At 41.9% G+C, this 18,668-nt stretch overlaps 2 protein-coding genes across 2 annotated transcripts in view; one reads left to right on the top strand and one right to left on the bottom strand.

Annotated features, from left to right (window-relative positions):
- The window catches only part of LOC121914916 (melanin-concentrating hormone receptor 1-like), a 20,491-nt gene extending 18,349 nt beyond the window's left edge, over nt 1-2,142 (top strand). The window contains 1 exon segment of the mRNA XM_042438707.1: nt 584-2,142. Within this exon segment, the coding sequence (XP_042294641.1) occupies nt 584-1,590 (1,007 nt within the window). The 3' untranslated portion in view covers nt 1,591-2,142.
- Nucleotides 2,143-5,119: 2,977 nt separating this feature from the next.
- The window catches only part of ZP2 (zona pellucida glycoprotein 2), a 14,251-nt gene continuing 702 nt past the window's right edge, over nt 5,120-18,668 (bottom strand). The window contains exons 3-19 of the mRNA XM_042437845.1: nt 17,644-17,708; nt 17,018-17,104; nt 16,829-16,923; nt 16,530-16,700; nt 14,704-14,748; nt 13,956-14,120; nt 13,291-13,387; nt 12,537-12,718; nt 11,525-11,657; nt 10,690-10,871; nt 10,295-10,386; nt 9,731-9,855; nt 8,916-9,105; nt 8,220-8,355; nt 7,779-7,875; nt 6,193-6,276; nt 5,120-5,265 (exon numbers count right to left, since the gene is read on the bottom strand). Of these exons, the coding sequence (XP_042293779.1) occupies nt 5,129-5,265; nt 6,193-6,276; nt 7,779-7,875; nt 8,220-8,355; nt 8,916-9,105; nt 9,731-9,855; nt 10,295-10,386; nt 10,690-10,871; nt 11,525-11,657; nt 12,537-12,718; nt 13,291-13,387; nt 13,956-14,120; nt 14,704-14,748; nt 16,530-16,700; nt 16,829-16,923; nt 17,018-17,104; nt 17,644-17,708 (2,083 nt within the window). The 3' untranslated portion in view covers nt 5,120-5,128. The remainder of the gene's footprint in view (nt 5,266-6,192; nt 6,277-7,778; nt 7,876-8,219; nt 8,356-8,915; nt 9,106-9,730; nt 9,856-10,294; nt 10,387-10,689; nt 10,872-11,524; nt 11,658-12,536; nt 12,719-13,290; nt 13,388-13,955; nt 14,121-14,703; nt 14,749-16,529; nt 16,701-16,828; nt 16,924-17,017; nt 17,105-17,643; nt 17,709-18,668) is intronic.

The following is an 18,668-nucleotide window of genomic DNA, read 5'->3' as shown; positions in this document are numbered from 1 at the left end:
CAGGCGAATTTACAATGCTGCTATATTTCTGTGGCATGCTTTTTCTTGTTACAGACATAGACAATGTACTGTTTTCTTAGAAAGATCTTAGTAAAGAAAAGACAAGAATGGTGCTCTAACTTGGTGTGTCATAAGCTATCTGATGTGGGGAACTGGCATTTTTCCCTCACCATGGACTGGGAACCAGTATCATATGTCCAATGGCTACAGTTGTTTCTTCTTTGCTGGAAACTTGCCAGGGGCTGGCAATGGACCATGGACCTTTTGAGGGCACTTTGAACAGCACTCCTCCAACTGGTCTCTTGTGTTCCCAAGTCTTTTCAGAGCTCTGTGCCTTGTACAGTTGTTTTACTAAGGTTACTCCATGGTACACTGGATGTATCCCATTCTAGTTTTCTTTTAAACCAACTTGCTGCATAAGATTCAGTTAGTTTCTTGGGGAGGGGGCACCCGCTTATCCTTTGCCTCCTGCAGCAAAATAACTTGGTTGGCCTCAGCGCTCCAGGATTTTGTTCCTACCTGCACACGCATCATTCAATGTTTCTCTGCCTTTTTGTTGTCTCTCTTATCTTTTCTTGGGTAGGCGATGATCTCAACTCCGTGAGCTACTCTGCCTTTATCATGCCCACCCTCTTTGGCATCATCTGCCTCTTGGGCATCATCGGCAACAGCCTGGTGATCTGCACTGTCCTGAAGAAACCCAGCCCTAGCAGTAGTGTACCTGACATTTTCATCATGAATCTTTCCATGGTGGACCTCCTCTTCCTCCTTGGCATGCCCTTCCTTATCCATCAGCTGTTGGGCAATGGAGCTTGGCAGTTTGGGGAGACCATGTGCACCATCATCACTGCCTTGGATGCCAATAGCCAGTTCACCAGCACCTACATCCTCACTGCCATGTCCCTTGACCGCTATCTGGCCACCGTGTATCCTTTTGCCTCCACACGCTTCAGGAAGCCCCCAGTTGCCATCTCAGCCATCTTTGCACTCTGGGCCCTCTCCTTCCTCAGCATTACTCCAGTGTGGATGTATGCACAACTCATCCCTCTGCCAGGAGGGCTATTGGGTTGTGGGATTTGCCTGCCAGACCCTCAGCGAGATATCTATTGGTATACCCTCTACCAGTTCTTCTTGGCTTTCGCCATCCCTTTTGCCCTCATCACAGCAGCCTACAGAAGGATTTTGTTGAAGATGGCAAAGTCTTCACAAGCGCTGGCTGGACAGAGATGTAGCAGCCTCCGGACCAAAAGGGTCACACGTGTTGCCATTGCCATCTGCCTGACTTTCTTTGTGTGCTGGGCCCCATTCCATGTCCTACAGCTAGTCCAGCTGGCCATGCACCAGCCCACCTTACCTTTCTACTATGCCTACAACGTGGCCATCAGCATGGGCTATGCCAACAGCTGCTTGAATCCTTTCATTTACATCTTGCTTGGACAGAGGTTCCCCAGGAAGATCATAGTCTCTGTCAAGCCGGTGGATGTTGGAGATGATCCCTCTCAAAACAGGATCAAAAGTCCCCGGGGGGAGCCAAGTGAGTCTGGGCAGCCCCTGTTACATTTGGTCTCTGTTGGAGCCAGAGAAAGATGACAGAGGGGTGCATTTACTATGCATGCTTGTTAGATGTAGAAATGAATGGTCCACCAACGGTTCTCTTGGTCTTCCTTACACCTCCCAAGTCTCCAAGTGAAGGCAACTATGTGCAGACACAGCCAAAGTAGATCTGCAAGATGAGCCTCTGACTCAGTCAGAACAGATGGACACCTTGGAGATGCCACCATCATTTAGAGAGCAGTAGCAAGACACACAGAAGTGTAGGACGAGCCAACACCTTTTGTAAAGACTTAAATAGGAAATGCCAAGCAATTAGTCATCTGGTGTGCCAGGGTTAAGCTGCTATAATTCTCCCAGTGGCTGCATGGAATTCTTGTTGTAGACTCCTGTGTAGAGTTGTGGCTCAACAACCTGGTGTATGCTGTTGGATTGCTTGGGCTCCTGACCCATGAACTGGCGGTTAAGTTGGTTGTCTTTTCCTTCTTTGGTTTTGTTCATTTTAACTGCCTGCTTCTAGTGACTGACTTCAGAATGTTTGAGACCTTGCTGTGACTCCTTTCATTTTCAGATAATCTTCTAGACAAAACATGTATGATCTATGCTCATTTGACTCTCCTGTGACTGCCTCACTTCCCTGACACTTGCTGCTTCTAAGGATGGGACACCTGTACTTTTATTAACTGAAGGATCAAAATAGTTCTTCACACAGCACATACATTGTGGGATTTGTTTACACAAGGCACAGTGTTATCAACCAACATGGATATATTAAAAGGAGGATGAGACTGATTTGTGGATAAGGCTTATCATAGTCCAGTGATGGCAAACCTATGGCACGCGTGCCAGAGGTGGCACTCAGAGCCCTCTCTGTGGGCACACGCACCATCATCCCAACACAGACTTCACTAGAGTTTGTCATTAGAAATCCAGAGGGACGTGGCACTTTGCAATAAATAAGTGGGGTTTGGGTTGCAGTTTGGGCACTCAGTCTCTAAAAGGTTCTCCACCACTGTCATAGTCTATATGGCTATATGTCACCTACAGTGTGCTGTATTCTCAACACTGGTTGATGGAGAACAAAAACATGAGACTGCACTTGCACTCATGTCTTGCTTGGGCCAGTCCCAAAAGCACCCGGCTGGCCATTGAACCGAATGCTGTACCGATTGAGTCTCCCTTATCTGGAATTCAGAAAAATTCCAAAATCCACAACTTTTTTATGGGTGTCTGAGATAGTGACACCTTTGCTTCCTGATGGTTCACTGTACACAAACTTTGTTGTATGCACAAACTTATTTCAAATGTTATATATAAAATTACCTGCAGGCTTTGTGTGAGCATGATGTGTATATGAAACAAATGAATTTCATGTTTAGACCTAGGTCCCATCTCCAAGATATCTCATTATATATATCCAAATATTACAAAATCCGTTATTCTTCATAAAATATGTAGAGTCCAGAGAGGTTACTAGGTAGTAACTCTTCATCCAACTCTATGATTCTATGATTCTAAGAAAGTGCTTGGAAAAGTCACTTTTGGATTACAGTTCTCAGAATCCCTCGACAAACATGACCTGAGCTGTAGTAGGAGAAATGAGATAGCTCCGCTTCTATTCAGAGAAGCCACCTACAAAGACAGTGTAAGGTTTGAATGGTCTTAGCTGGCATAAAAGGAAAAAGAGATATTGACATTTCAGATGAAGCTGGCTACAGTCAAATATGAAAAATCATGTTTTGATACATCAATAATTTATTTGGAGATCACTGTTTAATCTTGCTCAGTCTTTGTAAAAATACGTGTCTGTGTATACCCATATTGATTTTATGACTGATGGCAACAAGTAAGTTCTGATCGCTTTTAGTTGCTTGTTTGTTTGCTTTGAACTTCATGCTATGTTGTGCTGCTCCTCACTTCAACATTGATGAAAGCTAGTCACGATTGTGTTGTCATGCCTGGCCTTAACTGATTGAATTGTGTGTGTTTTTAAATGAACAGTTATTTAAATAAACCATCATACAAATGTCACTTTAAACAACATCAAAAACATCTACCAGGAGGAAGCACTGGATGAGGGGAAGCAAAAATGGTGATAAAACCAGTTGTTTCCTTGGAAGCAGGTGTGGGTATCACCTGAAGTGCAAAGGCAGGGCGGCTCATTCACAGGGACACCTTACATCATAAAAGCAATATATTGTTTTCTCTCTGTATGCCTGTCTGCATCCTGAAAAGAGACTTTTATGGCAAGGGAAAAGCAACAACAACAAGGGTTGCTTTTAAGACTGGGGAAGCAAGACTTCTTAAACTGAAAAGAAAACAACACAACACAGTCCACCAAGTGGAGGAAGCAGATAGTGCAGAGTGTAGGAAGTAAAGCTCAGCATACAGCCCTTACCTGCATACTGAGAAGAGCTGTACCATATATCTTCTGTAACTGATATAATAATAAGATACAAAAGGCTGACAGGGATACTGAACACCTCTGAAAGTTCCTTTAAACATCAGACAAAAAACTGGATTTATTATCTGCCACTGATCCTAAGCATAAGAACAGTTCAGCTGTTCAGTCTTCTCTGCAATGGGAAAGGGTAGTTCCCAGTTTTTGCTGCTACTAGTTAAATAGGAAGATCTGCTGCAGCATCCTCAGATTCTTAACAGACTGACAACTCATTTGAGATTGTTCTCCCAGGCCACTCATGTTGAGAAGGACCACATGCTGCAATCTTACTGAGCATGACTTGAAAGAAGGTACAAGCATTATTATGATCGTTATCATCCTTATTTATACCTGGTTTTTCTCTTGCGAGGCAAGGCGGTATTACAAGCAGACTTTTGTTCTTAAATAACTTATTCCAAAGAAAACATATGGTACAGCTCTACCCAACATCTAAATGGGGGGGGGGGGCTGCATGCTCCCGCACTCTACTATTACTTCTACTACTTGGTGGAATATGCTCTTACTTCTACAGTTTTCTACAATCTTACCTCCCCTGATTTTTCTAAGGACCTTACCACACGGGGCTCAGAAGTAGCGTCAGTTTGCATTGGTCGATGCATATTCTCGTCATATCGCATCATTCATTCACACTCGCGCTCTCTGAATATGCTTTACCAATTCGTATTTGCGTCATATCGCATCGTTCATTCACACCTGGGCGGCCTTCCAAATCGAAGTCTTGCGCATCGGCCAATGCGTATTCAGGCAAAGCGAGGCAAGTGCAGATTGGATAACCACACCAGCCCAATTCAATGTGTGTTGGCCGATGCGCATCAGCAGCTTTGCACATGCTCTGTGGGGCTCTGAACGGGGCGCAACATTTTTAACTTCCAGGAGTGAAGAATGAGGTCACTGTTTAGCGCGGTATATTGCGAGATTTGCTGTCTTTAGCCACGAAAGGGGTATGCACCATTTGTATTTGTGTGTGTGTGTGTGTGTGTGTGTGTATGCACACACACATAAATACATATATATATATACACACATACACACATATATATCTATATAAATACATACACACACAAACTGTGGAGAGGATTCCATGAAAGCAACCAGATGACTTACATTTCATTTTATTCAGTTTACCAGGACAGTTCTCTTCTTCTGAATTTTCAAACAAGCTATTCCTGCTAGTGCTGTGGCAAGAAGGCTAATGGTCCCAGCAGCTACTAAGGTGGCTGTCACCCACGTTCCATTACTCCACTTCTGTGGACCTATAGAAGAATGGATACGGTAAGGAGAAAATATAAGATCTGTTATCCAACCCATCCCATACCAGGTAATGAGAAGGTTTAAGGACACACTGGCCACTTTTATCTAGCTTTAAGAGTAGCAGAAACCATGCATGATGGCTGTCAAAACCCATTAGATTATGATTAGATTATGGAGGTAATTTATGTATTACTATTCTGTGGTGGATTCTAAGGGACAGTGTGATGTAGTGGTTAACAGCATCCGACTAGAACTCGGAAAATCCAGTTTCTAGCTCCCATTGAGCCACAAAACTGGAGCGTGGCATTACAGAGATCCAGAACCAGAAGAGCTGGAACCAGAACTATTGGCCCATCTGGATGTGCTCAAAGACGAAGGGGAAGATACCGAGGAGCTCGGAAATAATGGACTACAGCTAACATTATGAACTCTAATAAGTTATCTTTTTTGGTAACAAAGGTGGAATAAAGTCACATTTCAAAAGCCATGTGAGCAGTGAAAACTAAATTACTGGCTGTAATTACGTAACTGATATAATGAGTAACTTTTTCCATTTGCTTTCAAGGTTAGTTTTAAAGGCATTTCAAATAAATTCTTTTTTTACATCACTCTCTTACTAGGTTTGAGGTAATGATTAGTAACACAGAAATACTGGGCAAAATGAGTTATTTTTTTAAAGCATTACCAATTATTTTGCAAATACTTAAAAACAAATAATGAGAATTAATCATTGTTAAAAAATAAAACATGGGGGGTTTACAAGCAGAGGACAATGATGTCTGGACTTCCCAGAACATTCCACAGTCAAAGCTTCATGCAAAACCATCCCACCTTCTCACTCTTCTTCCTTAAAACTGTTACTACCTTCTCCTCCCAACCCATCACTGGCAACTGGAGGTGCTCATGGCCCAACCTGTATGGAACCATACCTTTAATATCAAGTTGCTCCTCTGGGATCAGAATGACAGCATGAGGAAGAGTGACTATAGCAGCATTTTCTGGTGGTGCCACATCTGCAACAGAAAGTCGTTTTTGTATTTTGCTTGCTTGGCCATTTGAGATGCCCAGCCTTTCCAATTTTGCTTGGCCAATTTTGCTTCCAGTCAAAGAACATCTGGAGAGCTGCATGATTCCCACCACTGACCTATGCTTTGTTTACATCTGTCCCCACTTACTATGCCTGGGCCCTGTCCTATCCCATGCCCTTAATTCCCACCCACTCATTAAATGCAGTGCCCCAGATCCTTCCCAGATTGAAACAGGACTCCAGGCCAAAATCAGGTTCCTCTGGTTGGAAATGGTAGGCATTGTAAGACAGTACATCTGAGGGCACCTAGACTGGGGAAAGATTGCACAAAGCAGCCAATTGCTCCATAATGGAAAAGGTAAAAGAGTAAACAGTAAGATAGGTATGTGAAACAAATGTCATTGTACTGTATTTGAGCTCCCATCATTCCATACTACTGGTTATACTCACTAGAGCTGAAGAGCTGATGGAAAATGGCTTGTAACCCCACACATTTGCCAAAACATACAGGATAAAACTGCATGAAGTACAGTTTTATCCATTCTTATCTCTTTTATATAACAATGCAAAAGAAAGCCCCTTTCTTGCAACACATGCAAAATCAGAAACTGGAGATAACACAACCACTAAATTGCAAAACTACTAAGACAGAAGAACACAGTTCCATATATTCAACCCTGAGATCCTGCTGGAGTGCTCAAAGCTCCTCTGTCACTCTCCTACATGACAGAGAAGTTCCTAGTCTGGAATCAAGGAAAATTTAATTACAATCTAGGGCTCATTATCATTTTCAGGAGTTGTGGCCTGATAACACCTTTAAGGGTCACACCACAAATATCCTACCCCCTTTAAAAGAAAAGGATTGGATAAAAATATTGTTTTTTAATATTGAAAATGGATTCCAGGACCAGGAGTCCTGTTTTGTGCCCCAAATAGGGTTTCAAGGGATATCATCTGAAACCGGCACAAAAGGCTATTTTGGTGGTCAGAATTATCTTTGGGTCACTTGGTAAATTACTTCTAGTATCCACTGGGCACATTGTGACAGTCTAATAGGGGCCTGGGGGAGTCAAAAAAAGGTTCAGGCCTAGCCCTGTTGCATACAGGACATGAGAAAGAAGTAAATCACAATCACCCCCTGGTTCTAATCAATTATTTTGATATGCAAATGGAAACTGAATTTGACCCCTTGGATTGAAGGAAGTTTCTCATCCTTGAATTTGAGATTTTATGTGAAAAACTAGTATATCAGTAAAGTGACTGTTTTTCTAGTGGTCAGATGTTCTAAAAGCACCCAAAGCAGCAATAAAAGACAGAGGAAAGGGTTTCCAACAACAGCTAGTGTGAAGTTGAAGATGCCAGCCACAGATGCTGGCGAAATGTCAGGAAGAAACTCTGCTAGAACATGGCCACATCGCCCGAAAAAAACCCACAAAAAACAACAGTTAGTGCATTTATGTTTGAAAAAGCTTCAGCCAAGTTAGTTACCCCGTCTGCTTCTGGAAGGAAGAGGGCACCTGGTTGAACACAGAGGCGAGTCTGGGTGAAGTCTGTCACAGATAATAACACTGCAGTGAAAGTATACCTAACAGGAGAAAGAAAGACATGAGTCACCTGCTAAATCAAGAAACAAAAAGAAAGCAGCATTCTACAGTTTAATTTATCACTTTTCTATGTTTTTAATTGTATTGTTCTTTTAATGTTATGAGCTGCTCTGGGACCCAGTTCTGGAAAAAGAGCTAGATATAATAATAATAATAATAATAATAATAATAATAATAATAATAATAATAATAATAATAGCAGCCAGATTCATGGAGGCTGATGGCAATTGGTGTCCAACAATATCAACTTCATGACTACTGGTTTCCTATCCCCTGCTACAATAGGAACGGCATATTGAAGGAGCTTCCCAGGTATGTTACTAACCAGGCTTGGAAGTGCTTTGCCATCAGAAACAAACGCAAATGCTTTCACTTCAAATCTCTGACGGAAGTTGGAAAAGCTGACAGCAGGGCCCACAGGATGGAACACTGTTTTGTAGTTGTCGAGTTCATAGTCACAGCTGCAAAAGCAAAGTTCCACAATACAAGAATATTCAATTCTAGACTTTAGTTCTTAGCTGGTACAAATTGTCTGAAACTGAAAGCAACCATGTTTTTTTTTTAATTTGAGAATGTGGGCCGCATGAGTTTCATCCCTGCTTTAGTTGGTGGAAGCACTGCATTTAAAAAAGAGTCACATTTTGCAGGAGGAAAAAAAAACTTGTTGTGTTGGAAAGAACAAGCCTCAAATCTGATACAGACCTGGAATAGGATGAAAACCGCCAGTGGGCTTTTGAAAAGTGCAACAAAAATGATGCCAGTTTACATTAGCAATGTCATGTAAATTTGAGCAGTTGAGGATTTCTGATATTTAGTGACCCATGGCACTAAATATCAGTTACAACTTTCATTATCCCCCAGGAATCATGACAGATTCTGGGATCTTTAGCCAAAAAGAAAAAGACAATTTGCCCAAGCTTTCATCAAAAACAACTATAAACAGCTTTGCTCAGGGACTAGTCGTCTGCTCCATCTTCTAAAAAGAGGACATGCCAGTATCTATCAAGTTACACTCTCTTACCCATCTACCACAATGTTCCAGCGAGGCAAGGAAGATGGATCTACAGACAGTGTAGCCCAGCAGTCATCCAGCATCAGGTGGATATTTGGGTCATTACGGTTAAGTACTTGAACTTCCAAGAAAATGGGTTGCTGCAAATATTTTACGATAGGGTACTGGTTATCACTGTAAGGGTATAGGTAGGAGTCATCTGTAAGGCAAGGCAATAAGCCAGTTGAGATCTCTCATCATGATAGCAGACTTTCTAGATGGTTCCAGATATCCAGGATGCCATCTCTCAACATGGTGCCCTACCTCAAGACTACAGCTCCCTGAATTCCACAATCATCAGCTCTAGTCCAAAAAAGTAATTCTGCCAAGCTCGAAGCAGGATTTAGATGCAGAGGTCTAGGGATCTGTTATCAAAATGACCCAAATCTCACAGCTCAAAATGCAGCAGAAGGGCCAGTCCGCTTCCCACATTTTGAACCAAATTAAGTACAGCCCATTAATACTTAAAACAGGACTGGGCAAACTGTGGCAAGGTGGCTACATATAAGGCCCCAAATCATATCCCCCTCTGGTCATCAACTCCTCCAGACAACCCTTTCTAGGTTAAGACTGTCTTCTTGAAGGCTGTAGGTGATGTCACACTACACAACTATAGCACTATGATTCCAGTTTAACTGCCATGGTTCACCCAATGGAATCATGGCATTTAGAGTTTAGGGAGGGGTGTTTAGTATTCTCAGCCGGAGAGCTCCACATGCAATGCACAAGATAGATGAACTCACAAGCCTGAAACTGTGGGTGGAGAACCTCTTTAAAAGCCTCACCTGGGTAGATGAGGAGGATCAGGGAGAGGGGGCCTTGGTTTACTACAGACTCAGGAGGCGGATGGCTGCTCATCCTGATATTTAGCGACACATCATCACTACTATAGGTGCACATCACTGTTAGCCTATATGAAACAAGACCAGGAGAAGAGAGGAAGTTACATGGCGACATGATATGCAGGATATGACTCAGCTGACAAGTTCATATATATATTATAGGTTCTAGAGCATAGATGATAGAATGCCTTACAATTGCACAAAGCATGAGAAATAAACAAGATGAACTTAAACTCCTAACACAGCAAAGCAAATATGATATAATAGACATCACTGAAGCCTGGTGGGATGAGTCTCATGAATGGAATGTAGTAACAGAGAGGTATAACCTTTTAAATAATTTTAACTATTTATTTCAAAGCTCTGGCCTTCTCCAGCACAAGGTACCTCCATGAGTGGAGAAGTGCAAAAGGCTACAGAAGGCAAACCGCAAGTAGCTCTGCTATCACTCTACCCTTGAAGACAAACCAGCTTTATGGATAGTACTGGAGAGGACTGGGCACTTGCCTGAATTCACTGTCCCTGGAGATCCATCGTGGTGGGAGATCTGCCCAAAGTGCAGTCACTTCATTCTCATAAATAACTTTCTCACCTTCAAGCTGCGAATACAAATGAAGCCCATTCAAAGAACGAAGAACTACTTTCAGCCAGAAGGCCAATTTCAATTTTAGAAATGTTGTTGGGGAACACATTCTAGGAGTGACTAGGACCAATGTCAAAAGAGTGAGACCAAAAACAGCCGCATTTTTAATTTCAAGCACTCACAGACAGCCATTAAGCCTTAGGAGAGGCAGTCCAACTTTTGAGAATGGAAAAGCTTCATACAAACTTCTCAATACATCCCTCTCAAAATCTTAAATGACTCAAAACCATGAACTGTGCTTCAGTCTAGAGGAACGCACCCTCTGCTTGGTTCCACACCCATTCAGTGGCACACGAAATTGAACAATATTGCTTGAAGGAGATCTGAAGACTGGGCCGCAGGCAGGGTCTTTCAGCTTGAGAGTATCCAGGTTTAGTGCAGGCTTTGTGCTGTTGCTGAGTATGTCAAACTCCATGTGGCCATCCTGTGTGCATACAGCAGCTGAAACACAGTTACAATATAAATGCAGCAGTCATCCTTTTCTTGAAAGGGGAGCCAACCACCAACCTTCTCCCCAATTCCACAACCTTTCTTCTGCAACCAACCATTCAGACCATATTGGGGGGGGGGAGTAACTAATCCTTTCCCTGTGTCCAACTAATCCACTGGGTAAGGGAGGCGCATTAGTTGCCCTTCCCATTTTTGGTTTCAACACCTCCACTGGCTTGTAACCCCACTAAAAAAAATTACTCCTGAAGCAAGGATATCTAGGTCAGAGGAAGAGTTCCCAATGCCCATTTTTATAGTCATGACTATAGACAGTCAGGGAGAGGCAACTATTCCATACTATGACCACTCACATTTTTTATCACTTAAAACTTGTTCTCAACTCATGCTGAAGCTAGAACAAAACAAGAAAACCTTCTCTGGTGTCAACTGAGGTGTACTTCAAAAGACAGCTGACATCTGGTGTCCCTCAGGGCACCATCCTGTCCCCCATGCTGTTTAACATTTACATCAAGCCGCTGGGCGAGATCATCCGGAGACATGGGGCACGGTGTTATCAGTACACTGATGACACCCAAATCTCTATTTTCAGAACTCATCTTAGAGATGCTGTCTACAACAGTTTGTAAGCAATGTGAAATCCTTACCTATTGGTGCATTTTGCTCACAAGGACACTTTGGGTAAGTAATCATTGTTGCCATTTCACCATAGTAATCAAATTTCATTTTCAGGGATGAGGTATATGACTGGAGGCCTGAGCAGTCACCATCTCTGTAGAGCTGAAATAAGGAGAGGGAGAAGTTTTTGTATTGCTTAGACTGTCATTCAGTCAGAGGAGAGGTAGTAATAGGGAAGTAGGTTGCCAAGAGATGGTTAAGACACAATGCACCATACACTAATCCCAGACACTTCACCAGTGACTTGTTCCCACTTCCACTTGTCCACTTGCAGTGCCAGAGACCACCTTTAAAGGGATGTGTCTGAACTCCTAACTACTGATAATTCACATACAGATCTATACATACCCATGTATGATTCTTAGCTGAAAACAGACTTCACACCTGAGCCACCATTTCATTTCATTTACACACATACAGTACATCTAAACTATAGTCCAATGAACTACTCCATTCCATGATTGGAATGTAGTAATAGAGGGATATAACCTATTTCAGAGAAATAGACCAAACAGGAAGGGAATAGGAGTAGCATTATATGTCAGGGATATTTACACCTATGAAGAGATCACGACTTAAATCGGAGAAGCCAGACTGAGAGATATATAATGAGGTATCTTGGAGATGGGACCCAAGTCTAAACACAAAATCCATTTATATGTCATATACACCGTATACACATAGACTTAAGGTAATTTTATGCAATATTTTTTAATAATTTTGTGCATGAAACAAGCTTTGCATACACTGAATCATTAGAAAACAAAGGTGTCACTATCCCTTTGCCAGTTTCCACTCCTCTCTGGATGCACCACTTGCCCTCTTTATATGAAACCGCATGCAGCCTACAAAATATTTACTCCTGCCTTAACCACCACACTTCACTGAGGCTGGATTTCTCTCAGTATTTTAATATAACACAAAACAGAGCCTGCAAAAATTTTCATGACTACCAATCCTCACTCTAGCACAAAAGTTTACCCGGGATTTCAAGTCTTTCTTGCTGATGAACACCTGTAGACCCCTCCTTGTGTCTACACCAATTCCATTAGCTTGAAACTGGTTGAGAGGAATATCCTTATCATCTAGAATGACAGCTGTCAATATTCCTGGGAACGCTGGAATGGTGATTGTCATATGAGTCGAATTACATGTTGCTGGACCTAAAAGGATCAAAACAGAGTGGAGTCTTTCTAGTGAGCCATTTTGTAAAGAAGCAGTTGCCCTATGCAGACAACTGAAGAGCAGATATGTGAGAGGAATTGAAATTCAAAATTCTGATAGGTGATAGCCCACAACCCCTGTATTACTATGTGAACAAAAATGTTAATGTTAGTCTATTTAAAAGGTTTCCAAACTATGGTCCTCTATATGTATTGGACTTCAGCTCCTAAGAATCCTGACTGTTGGACAAGTTGGCTGGGACTTCTGGCAGTTGAAATCCAGAACACCTGAAGGACTAAAATTTGGGAATCACTGCTCTACTAGATTCATACATGTATCTGCATTCCAAGACATTTCTTGGCTCAGAAGTGCCAAGTGCTTAGAGATATGAGAAAAATCTATTCAACTATGAGTTCTCTCTGCATTTAAAGAAATCCACAGACCAGTGAGGAAGTGGGCAGTACCAATTTTCACCTGCGAAAGGTGATTAACCCATCTTTATGTTAAAATCAGTGCTTGTTTTAGAAGCAATAGATAATGATCAGGACACACACATTTATTTGTTAGCTACCTGGAGCACAGATCATTCTTGATTCCACAGTTAGCCGTTGTTCAGGAGGTCCATAGGTAAGTTTGAGTGCCACAGTGTAGAGAACATAGCCGTCTTGCTGTAATACATCAAATGTCATACATTCTTGACATTTCTACAAGCCATATGACACCAGCTGTCCTACCCAAAAGCAGGCCAGATTCCCTAATGCTATTCCCAAGCTTGCTGGGAAAGCTACAGATGCACACCCTTTTAAAAGACAGAGAACAAGTCTTTTCCATGTATAGACAAAGCAAAAAGCTTCATGGCCACTGCCTTAAGCACTAACACCACCCTCATTCCCAGTAGCCCTGTGTTGCTTGCTTTAAATACTGTGTTTTAGTATGCAGGATCCTGGTGCCAAACCCCAGTGGGTTCAAAGGGCCCACTGTAATCCTATACTGCCAGGACCCACAAATTGCACCAGGACAGCCAGCATGGTGTAATCACTTCAGTGTTGGACTAGGATCCTGGGAATTACTATCATGGCCATGCAAACCCATTGTATGAACTTGGGCATGTCACATCCTCTCATGCTTAAAGGCAATGGCAGAACAAATCTTTGAACAAATCTTGCTAAGAAAACCCCATGTATCTCCATACGTTGGCAACAACTTGAAGGCACAAACCAACAACATTCTCCTTACCTTGTATGTAACAACTCCCATAGCATCAAAGGGGACTCTGAAGATGATGTGGTTGCCATCCATAAGAAAGGTGTAACCCTGCTGTATAGCTTGTCTAAGGCTTAGGCTGTGTGTTTGTGTTCCATCATCTATCGACACAATCCACTCTATCCGTGACCCTGCATTCTGCAATACAAAACAGAATTATCATGGCAATCGTTACACTGAATCCAGAAATGTTCTTGCTACCATTGTTTGAGACTGTTCTCCCTAAATGAGAACGTCAGTGTTTCAACACCTAGAAGCACCACAGATTCTTAGACACATGTGGTTTTTACACAAACTGCAGATCAATAGCACCATTTTAAGAGAAACATCTCCACACTTCTCACAAAAGGAATCTAAAGAATGGGGAATCTCTTCAGTTCTAGGGACCAAAGAGAGCTTTGCGGCCACAATAAACTGCAATTCCCAGGATTCCCTAGCACTGAGCCACGACAGCTGAAGTGGTCTCAAACAAGATTATTTCTGCAGTGTGTTTTGGACCAAAGAAGAAAGTGCTAAATCAGGTTTAGGGTTGAACATTAAGAAAACAAAAATAATGGCCATGGAAGCTTTTACATAAATTCAAGCTAGATGATGATTCCTCGTGGCTTGAATCAATCATTGATCAGGACAGAGACTGCTTCAAGAAATCAGAAGTCAACTCCGTTTCCATGAAAAATTAAAAATAGAAGGAAATGTTGCTCTCTTTCATAGAGTTGCATACCGCATATTCATCATGGAAGCTGGGGATGAGTCTTGGGAATGTAACCTGAGGAGATGAGAGAGAATGTTTTAGTACTAGCCAGGTTTTTTGGTGAGGAGAGAGACTTTAGAAGCACAGAGATCCAAAAAACTGACAAATATCTTATAAACATTAAATCCCTCCTATAAAATGGTGCAGTATTTGCACACACACAAGAACACACAACTTCCTGGATACTTTAAATTACTTCACTGGCCAACTCCCTCTGGATGAATCTTGCCAAGAAAACCTCATGTTAAGTTCATCTTAATTTGTCATAAGTTGGAAACGACTTGAAGGCATACAACAACAAATATTGCTTTTAATATCTGAACAAGGTAAACGTTATGTAAATAGTTGTTATGCATACACTACTGTATTGCTTAGACATCAGAAGGATCATAGAGTTGGAAGAGACTCCAAGGGCCATCCAGTCCAACCCTATTCTGCCATGCAGGAACTGTCAGTCAAAGCATCCCCAACAGATGACCATCCAGCCTCTGCTTAAAGACCTCTAAGGAAGGAGATTCCACTACACTCTGATGAAGGAGTGTGTTCCACTGTCGAACAGCTAGGGACTAAGCCTCTATTGAACAGGGTGACACTCCCTGAAGAATTGTTCTCTTGGATTTGGCTATGATCCTGAATGGCCAAGCCTCTACATAATCCAGGAATGGATTTGCACCGTTAAAGCTCATACACCAGCTGCATTTATTTCTACATCTTTCTGACCTGGCACCAGTGAAACATCCCTTATACCTGTATATTCTCTTTGGGTTATTGTGACTTGTTATAGGGAGCTGCCTTTCAGAAGTACTCAAAAACTTCAGCTGACCCCAAAAGTTTCAACCATAGCATCGAACAGGGCTGGTTACAGGGAGCACATAATTCCCACCCGCAACTTCTCCTCTCTCTCTTGGTTCCAAGAATTCTACAAGCTACCAATCTGTTCCGGGTACAACTCAAAGCACTGGTTACATCCTATAAAACCCTGTGCAGCTTGGCTCCAGGCCATATGAGGAATTGTATTGTGTGCTTGACCTTTAAGAACTTCAGTAGTGGTCCCTCTCTCAGTCCCACAACCACTACAAGCACATTAGTAGAAACATAGAAAAGAGCGTTTCCATTCTTGGTGATTGCTCCCAGGCTCTACAACTCCCTTCTCAGGGGAGCAGACTGGCTCCCTCCTTGGTGTCCCTGATGGCTTTTACTCTGACTAACATTCAGGAACTGACTGTTCATTAAAAGGGGTTTGTAGTACCCTGCTGTACTGTTTTTATTTCTCACCTCTTTAATTAATATTTTAAGATAGTGTAACATATTGTAGCAATTTAACATTTTTTATGATTCACGTATATGGATGTCTAAAATTCCATACCTGACTTCATTTTTATAAGATGCCTTAAGTCCCACCTCCAGCGAAACACTGAGGTAGCAGTCGTAATTAAAAATAAGCCAATCCCCAAGAACCTTAATCCTCTTTAACAGATCATTTTATAAGCCCAAAACATGCCCAAATAAGATTATACACTTAAACGTATACAACAAACTATGTTGACAAAGCGTACCTTGCAATTGATTGTAATGCAAGGCAAACTTGTGTTCAAGCTTTATCAGTTTTCAGGCATTTTGGAAAACCATGACACTATTTCCTTTTTAAAAAATGGAGGCATGCTCCAGTGCAAAAAAGAGGCAGCAGTGTTGACCAACATCACTTTTAACCAATGGTTCAGACATAACAGGAGACCTGTCCACTTCTATTCTGAAGGCCAGTTACCAGCCGTAATGAGACCCACTACTACACTTACAGCCATGAAGTCTTTTGTGCAGTTTGTAGCGCTGGTAAATCTACGAGAGACAGAAGCTTCATCTGCTGGGACAGCATCACAGTCAATATCGTAAATGTCATCCTTCAGGTCCTGAGTCACTGTGCTGTTGAACTGCAGCCGAAATCTCAGGTGGCGCTTATTATTATCCTTCTAATATGGGATCAAAAGCAGCTTACAGTGTAAAAGAGAACAGTACAAATGTGGAAAGTCTTGTAAAGTCGATCCAATCATAAACAGTACATTAGCCCCCCAAAAGTATCATTAAAGAGCATAGTCACCTCTAGGTTTGTGCAGTTCCCATATACAGTCATCACAGTTTGTTTTTTATAGTCCACAGCATACTGACACTCATGAATTTCTTCCCCACTTGCATCTAAGGAGAAAGGAAGAATCAAGTGTGCTTTGGAGCAACAAAGCAACAGCTACTTCAAGATAGGTAGTGACCGGACAACAAGTATTCTACATACCAAGCATTTCTATTTGCCAAGTAGTTGAATTTTCAAATTCCTTAGGAAGCCAGATTTGTATTTTATCATCATGGCAAGATACAGTACCTGAAACAAGAAATAGCATTAAGAGCAGAGCTTTTGACTTGTAGGGCAAGCAATAGATAATATTTAACCTTGGCCTCTGCAGTTTTGGAATAAGGGCAGGGTATAATAAAAACATAGTAATACAGTAACACTTTTCTACATTTTTAAACTTGTAAGCCATTCTGAGTCCTAGTTTTGGGGAAAGGGTGGGATATAAATAAATCTTAATAATAATATAACATTAAAGCTTTTCTGTGTGTTTAATGGGACCGTTTTTAAACTTGCAAGCCACTCCCAATCCCACTTTTGGGACCAGGGTGGGATATAAATAAATATTAATAATAAAATAACATTAACACTTTTCTGTGTTTTTAATTAAGCCATTTTTAATCTTGTAAGCCAGTTTTTAATTAATTAATTACGGGGAAAACAAAGCATTGTAATAAATCATATAGACAGGGGCAGGAAGGAGGAGGGAAAGATAGATAGATAGATAGATAGATAGATAGATAGATAGATAGATATATTAACCCCTCCAACTTGAATTTATGCTCCATTACCTGGAAAATCCAAAGCCACAGAATCCAAGAGGCACTCTATCAGGCAGCAGAGCAAGAAGACCAACCTGAAAAGAAGAAGGTATATGTATATATATATAGAGAGAGAGAATCATAGAATTGGAAAAGACTACAAAGGGCCATCTAGTCCAACCCATTCTTCCATAAAGGAACTCACAATCAAAGCATCCCTAACAAATGGCCATCCAGCCTCTGCTTAAAGAGAACTGAAAAAACTTATTGCTAGCCCTAAAGCTCTACCCTTACTGCAGCGCTGTCATTTATTCATACAGTCTAGGATTCTTTGACTGTATGAATAAATGACAGCGCTGCAGTAAAGGTTGAGCTTTGGGGCTATTGGAAGAGAGCTCAAGGGCCCTGATCCAGTCCAGCTCCATTCTGCCATGCAGGAACTCTCAACCAAAGCATCCCTAACAGATGGCCATCCAGCCTCTGTTTAAAGACTTCCAAAGAGAGAGATATACATGTGTGTGTGTATATATAAAGAAGATACATGACAGCCCCCTTCTTGTTGTCATTTCTCTCCCCAAAGACTGAAGGCATCCACTTTACTGCCTCTGACAACGGCCTCACCCTCGAAGGAGCCGCATGCTTCTTCCTCAGCACTGCAGCCCACAGAAAGGCCTAAGAAAGACTTGGAAGGGAACTAGGCCTCCCTTCTTCTTATCCTCCAAGCCTCTGTCCTTTTTGCCTTCCACTTCCACCTGCCTCCCATTTGGGGAATTTCGCTCATTACAGGTGTGAGGGAAGTGGCCAATTTTGCTGTAAGCCACCCTCTCTCTCTCTCTCTCTGAGGAATCCTCATTGGAGAAATAATCCAGTTTGAGACTGCTTTAACTGCCATTCCCAGAATGCTCTGGCCTTGATGCGTGACAGTTACAGGTCCCAAACACACTGGAGAAATAATCCAGTTTGAGACTGCTTTAACTGCCATTCCCAAAATGCCCTGGCCTTGATGCGTGACAGTTACAGGTCCCAAACACACTGGAGAAATAATCCAGTTTGAG

Source organism: Sceloporus undulatus, chromosome 8 (assembly GCF_019175285.1).
Source record: "Sceloporus undulatus isolate JIND9_A2432 ecotype Alabama chromosome 8, SceUnd_v1.1, whole genome shotgun sequence".
NCBI classification, from domain to species: Eukaryota; Metazoa; Chordata; class Lepidosauria; order Squamata; family Phrynosomatidae; genus Sceloporus; species Sceloporus undulatus.
Note: the sequence above shows the minus strand (reverse complement) of the source record. Positions and strands in the feature narration are given on the sequence as shown.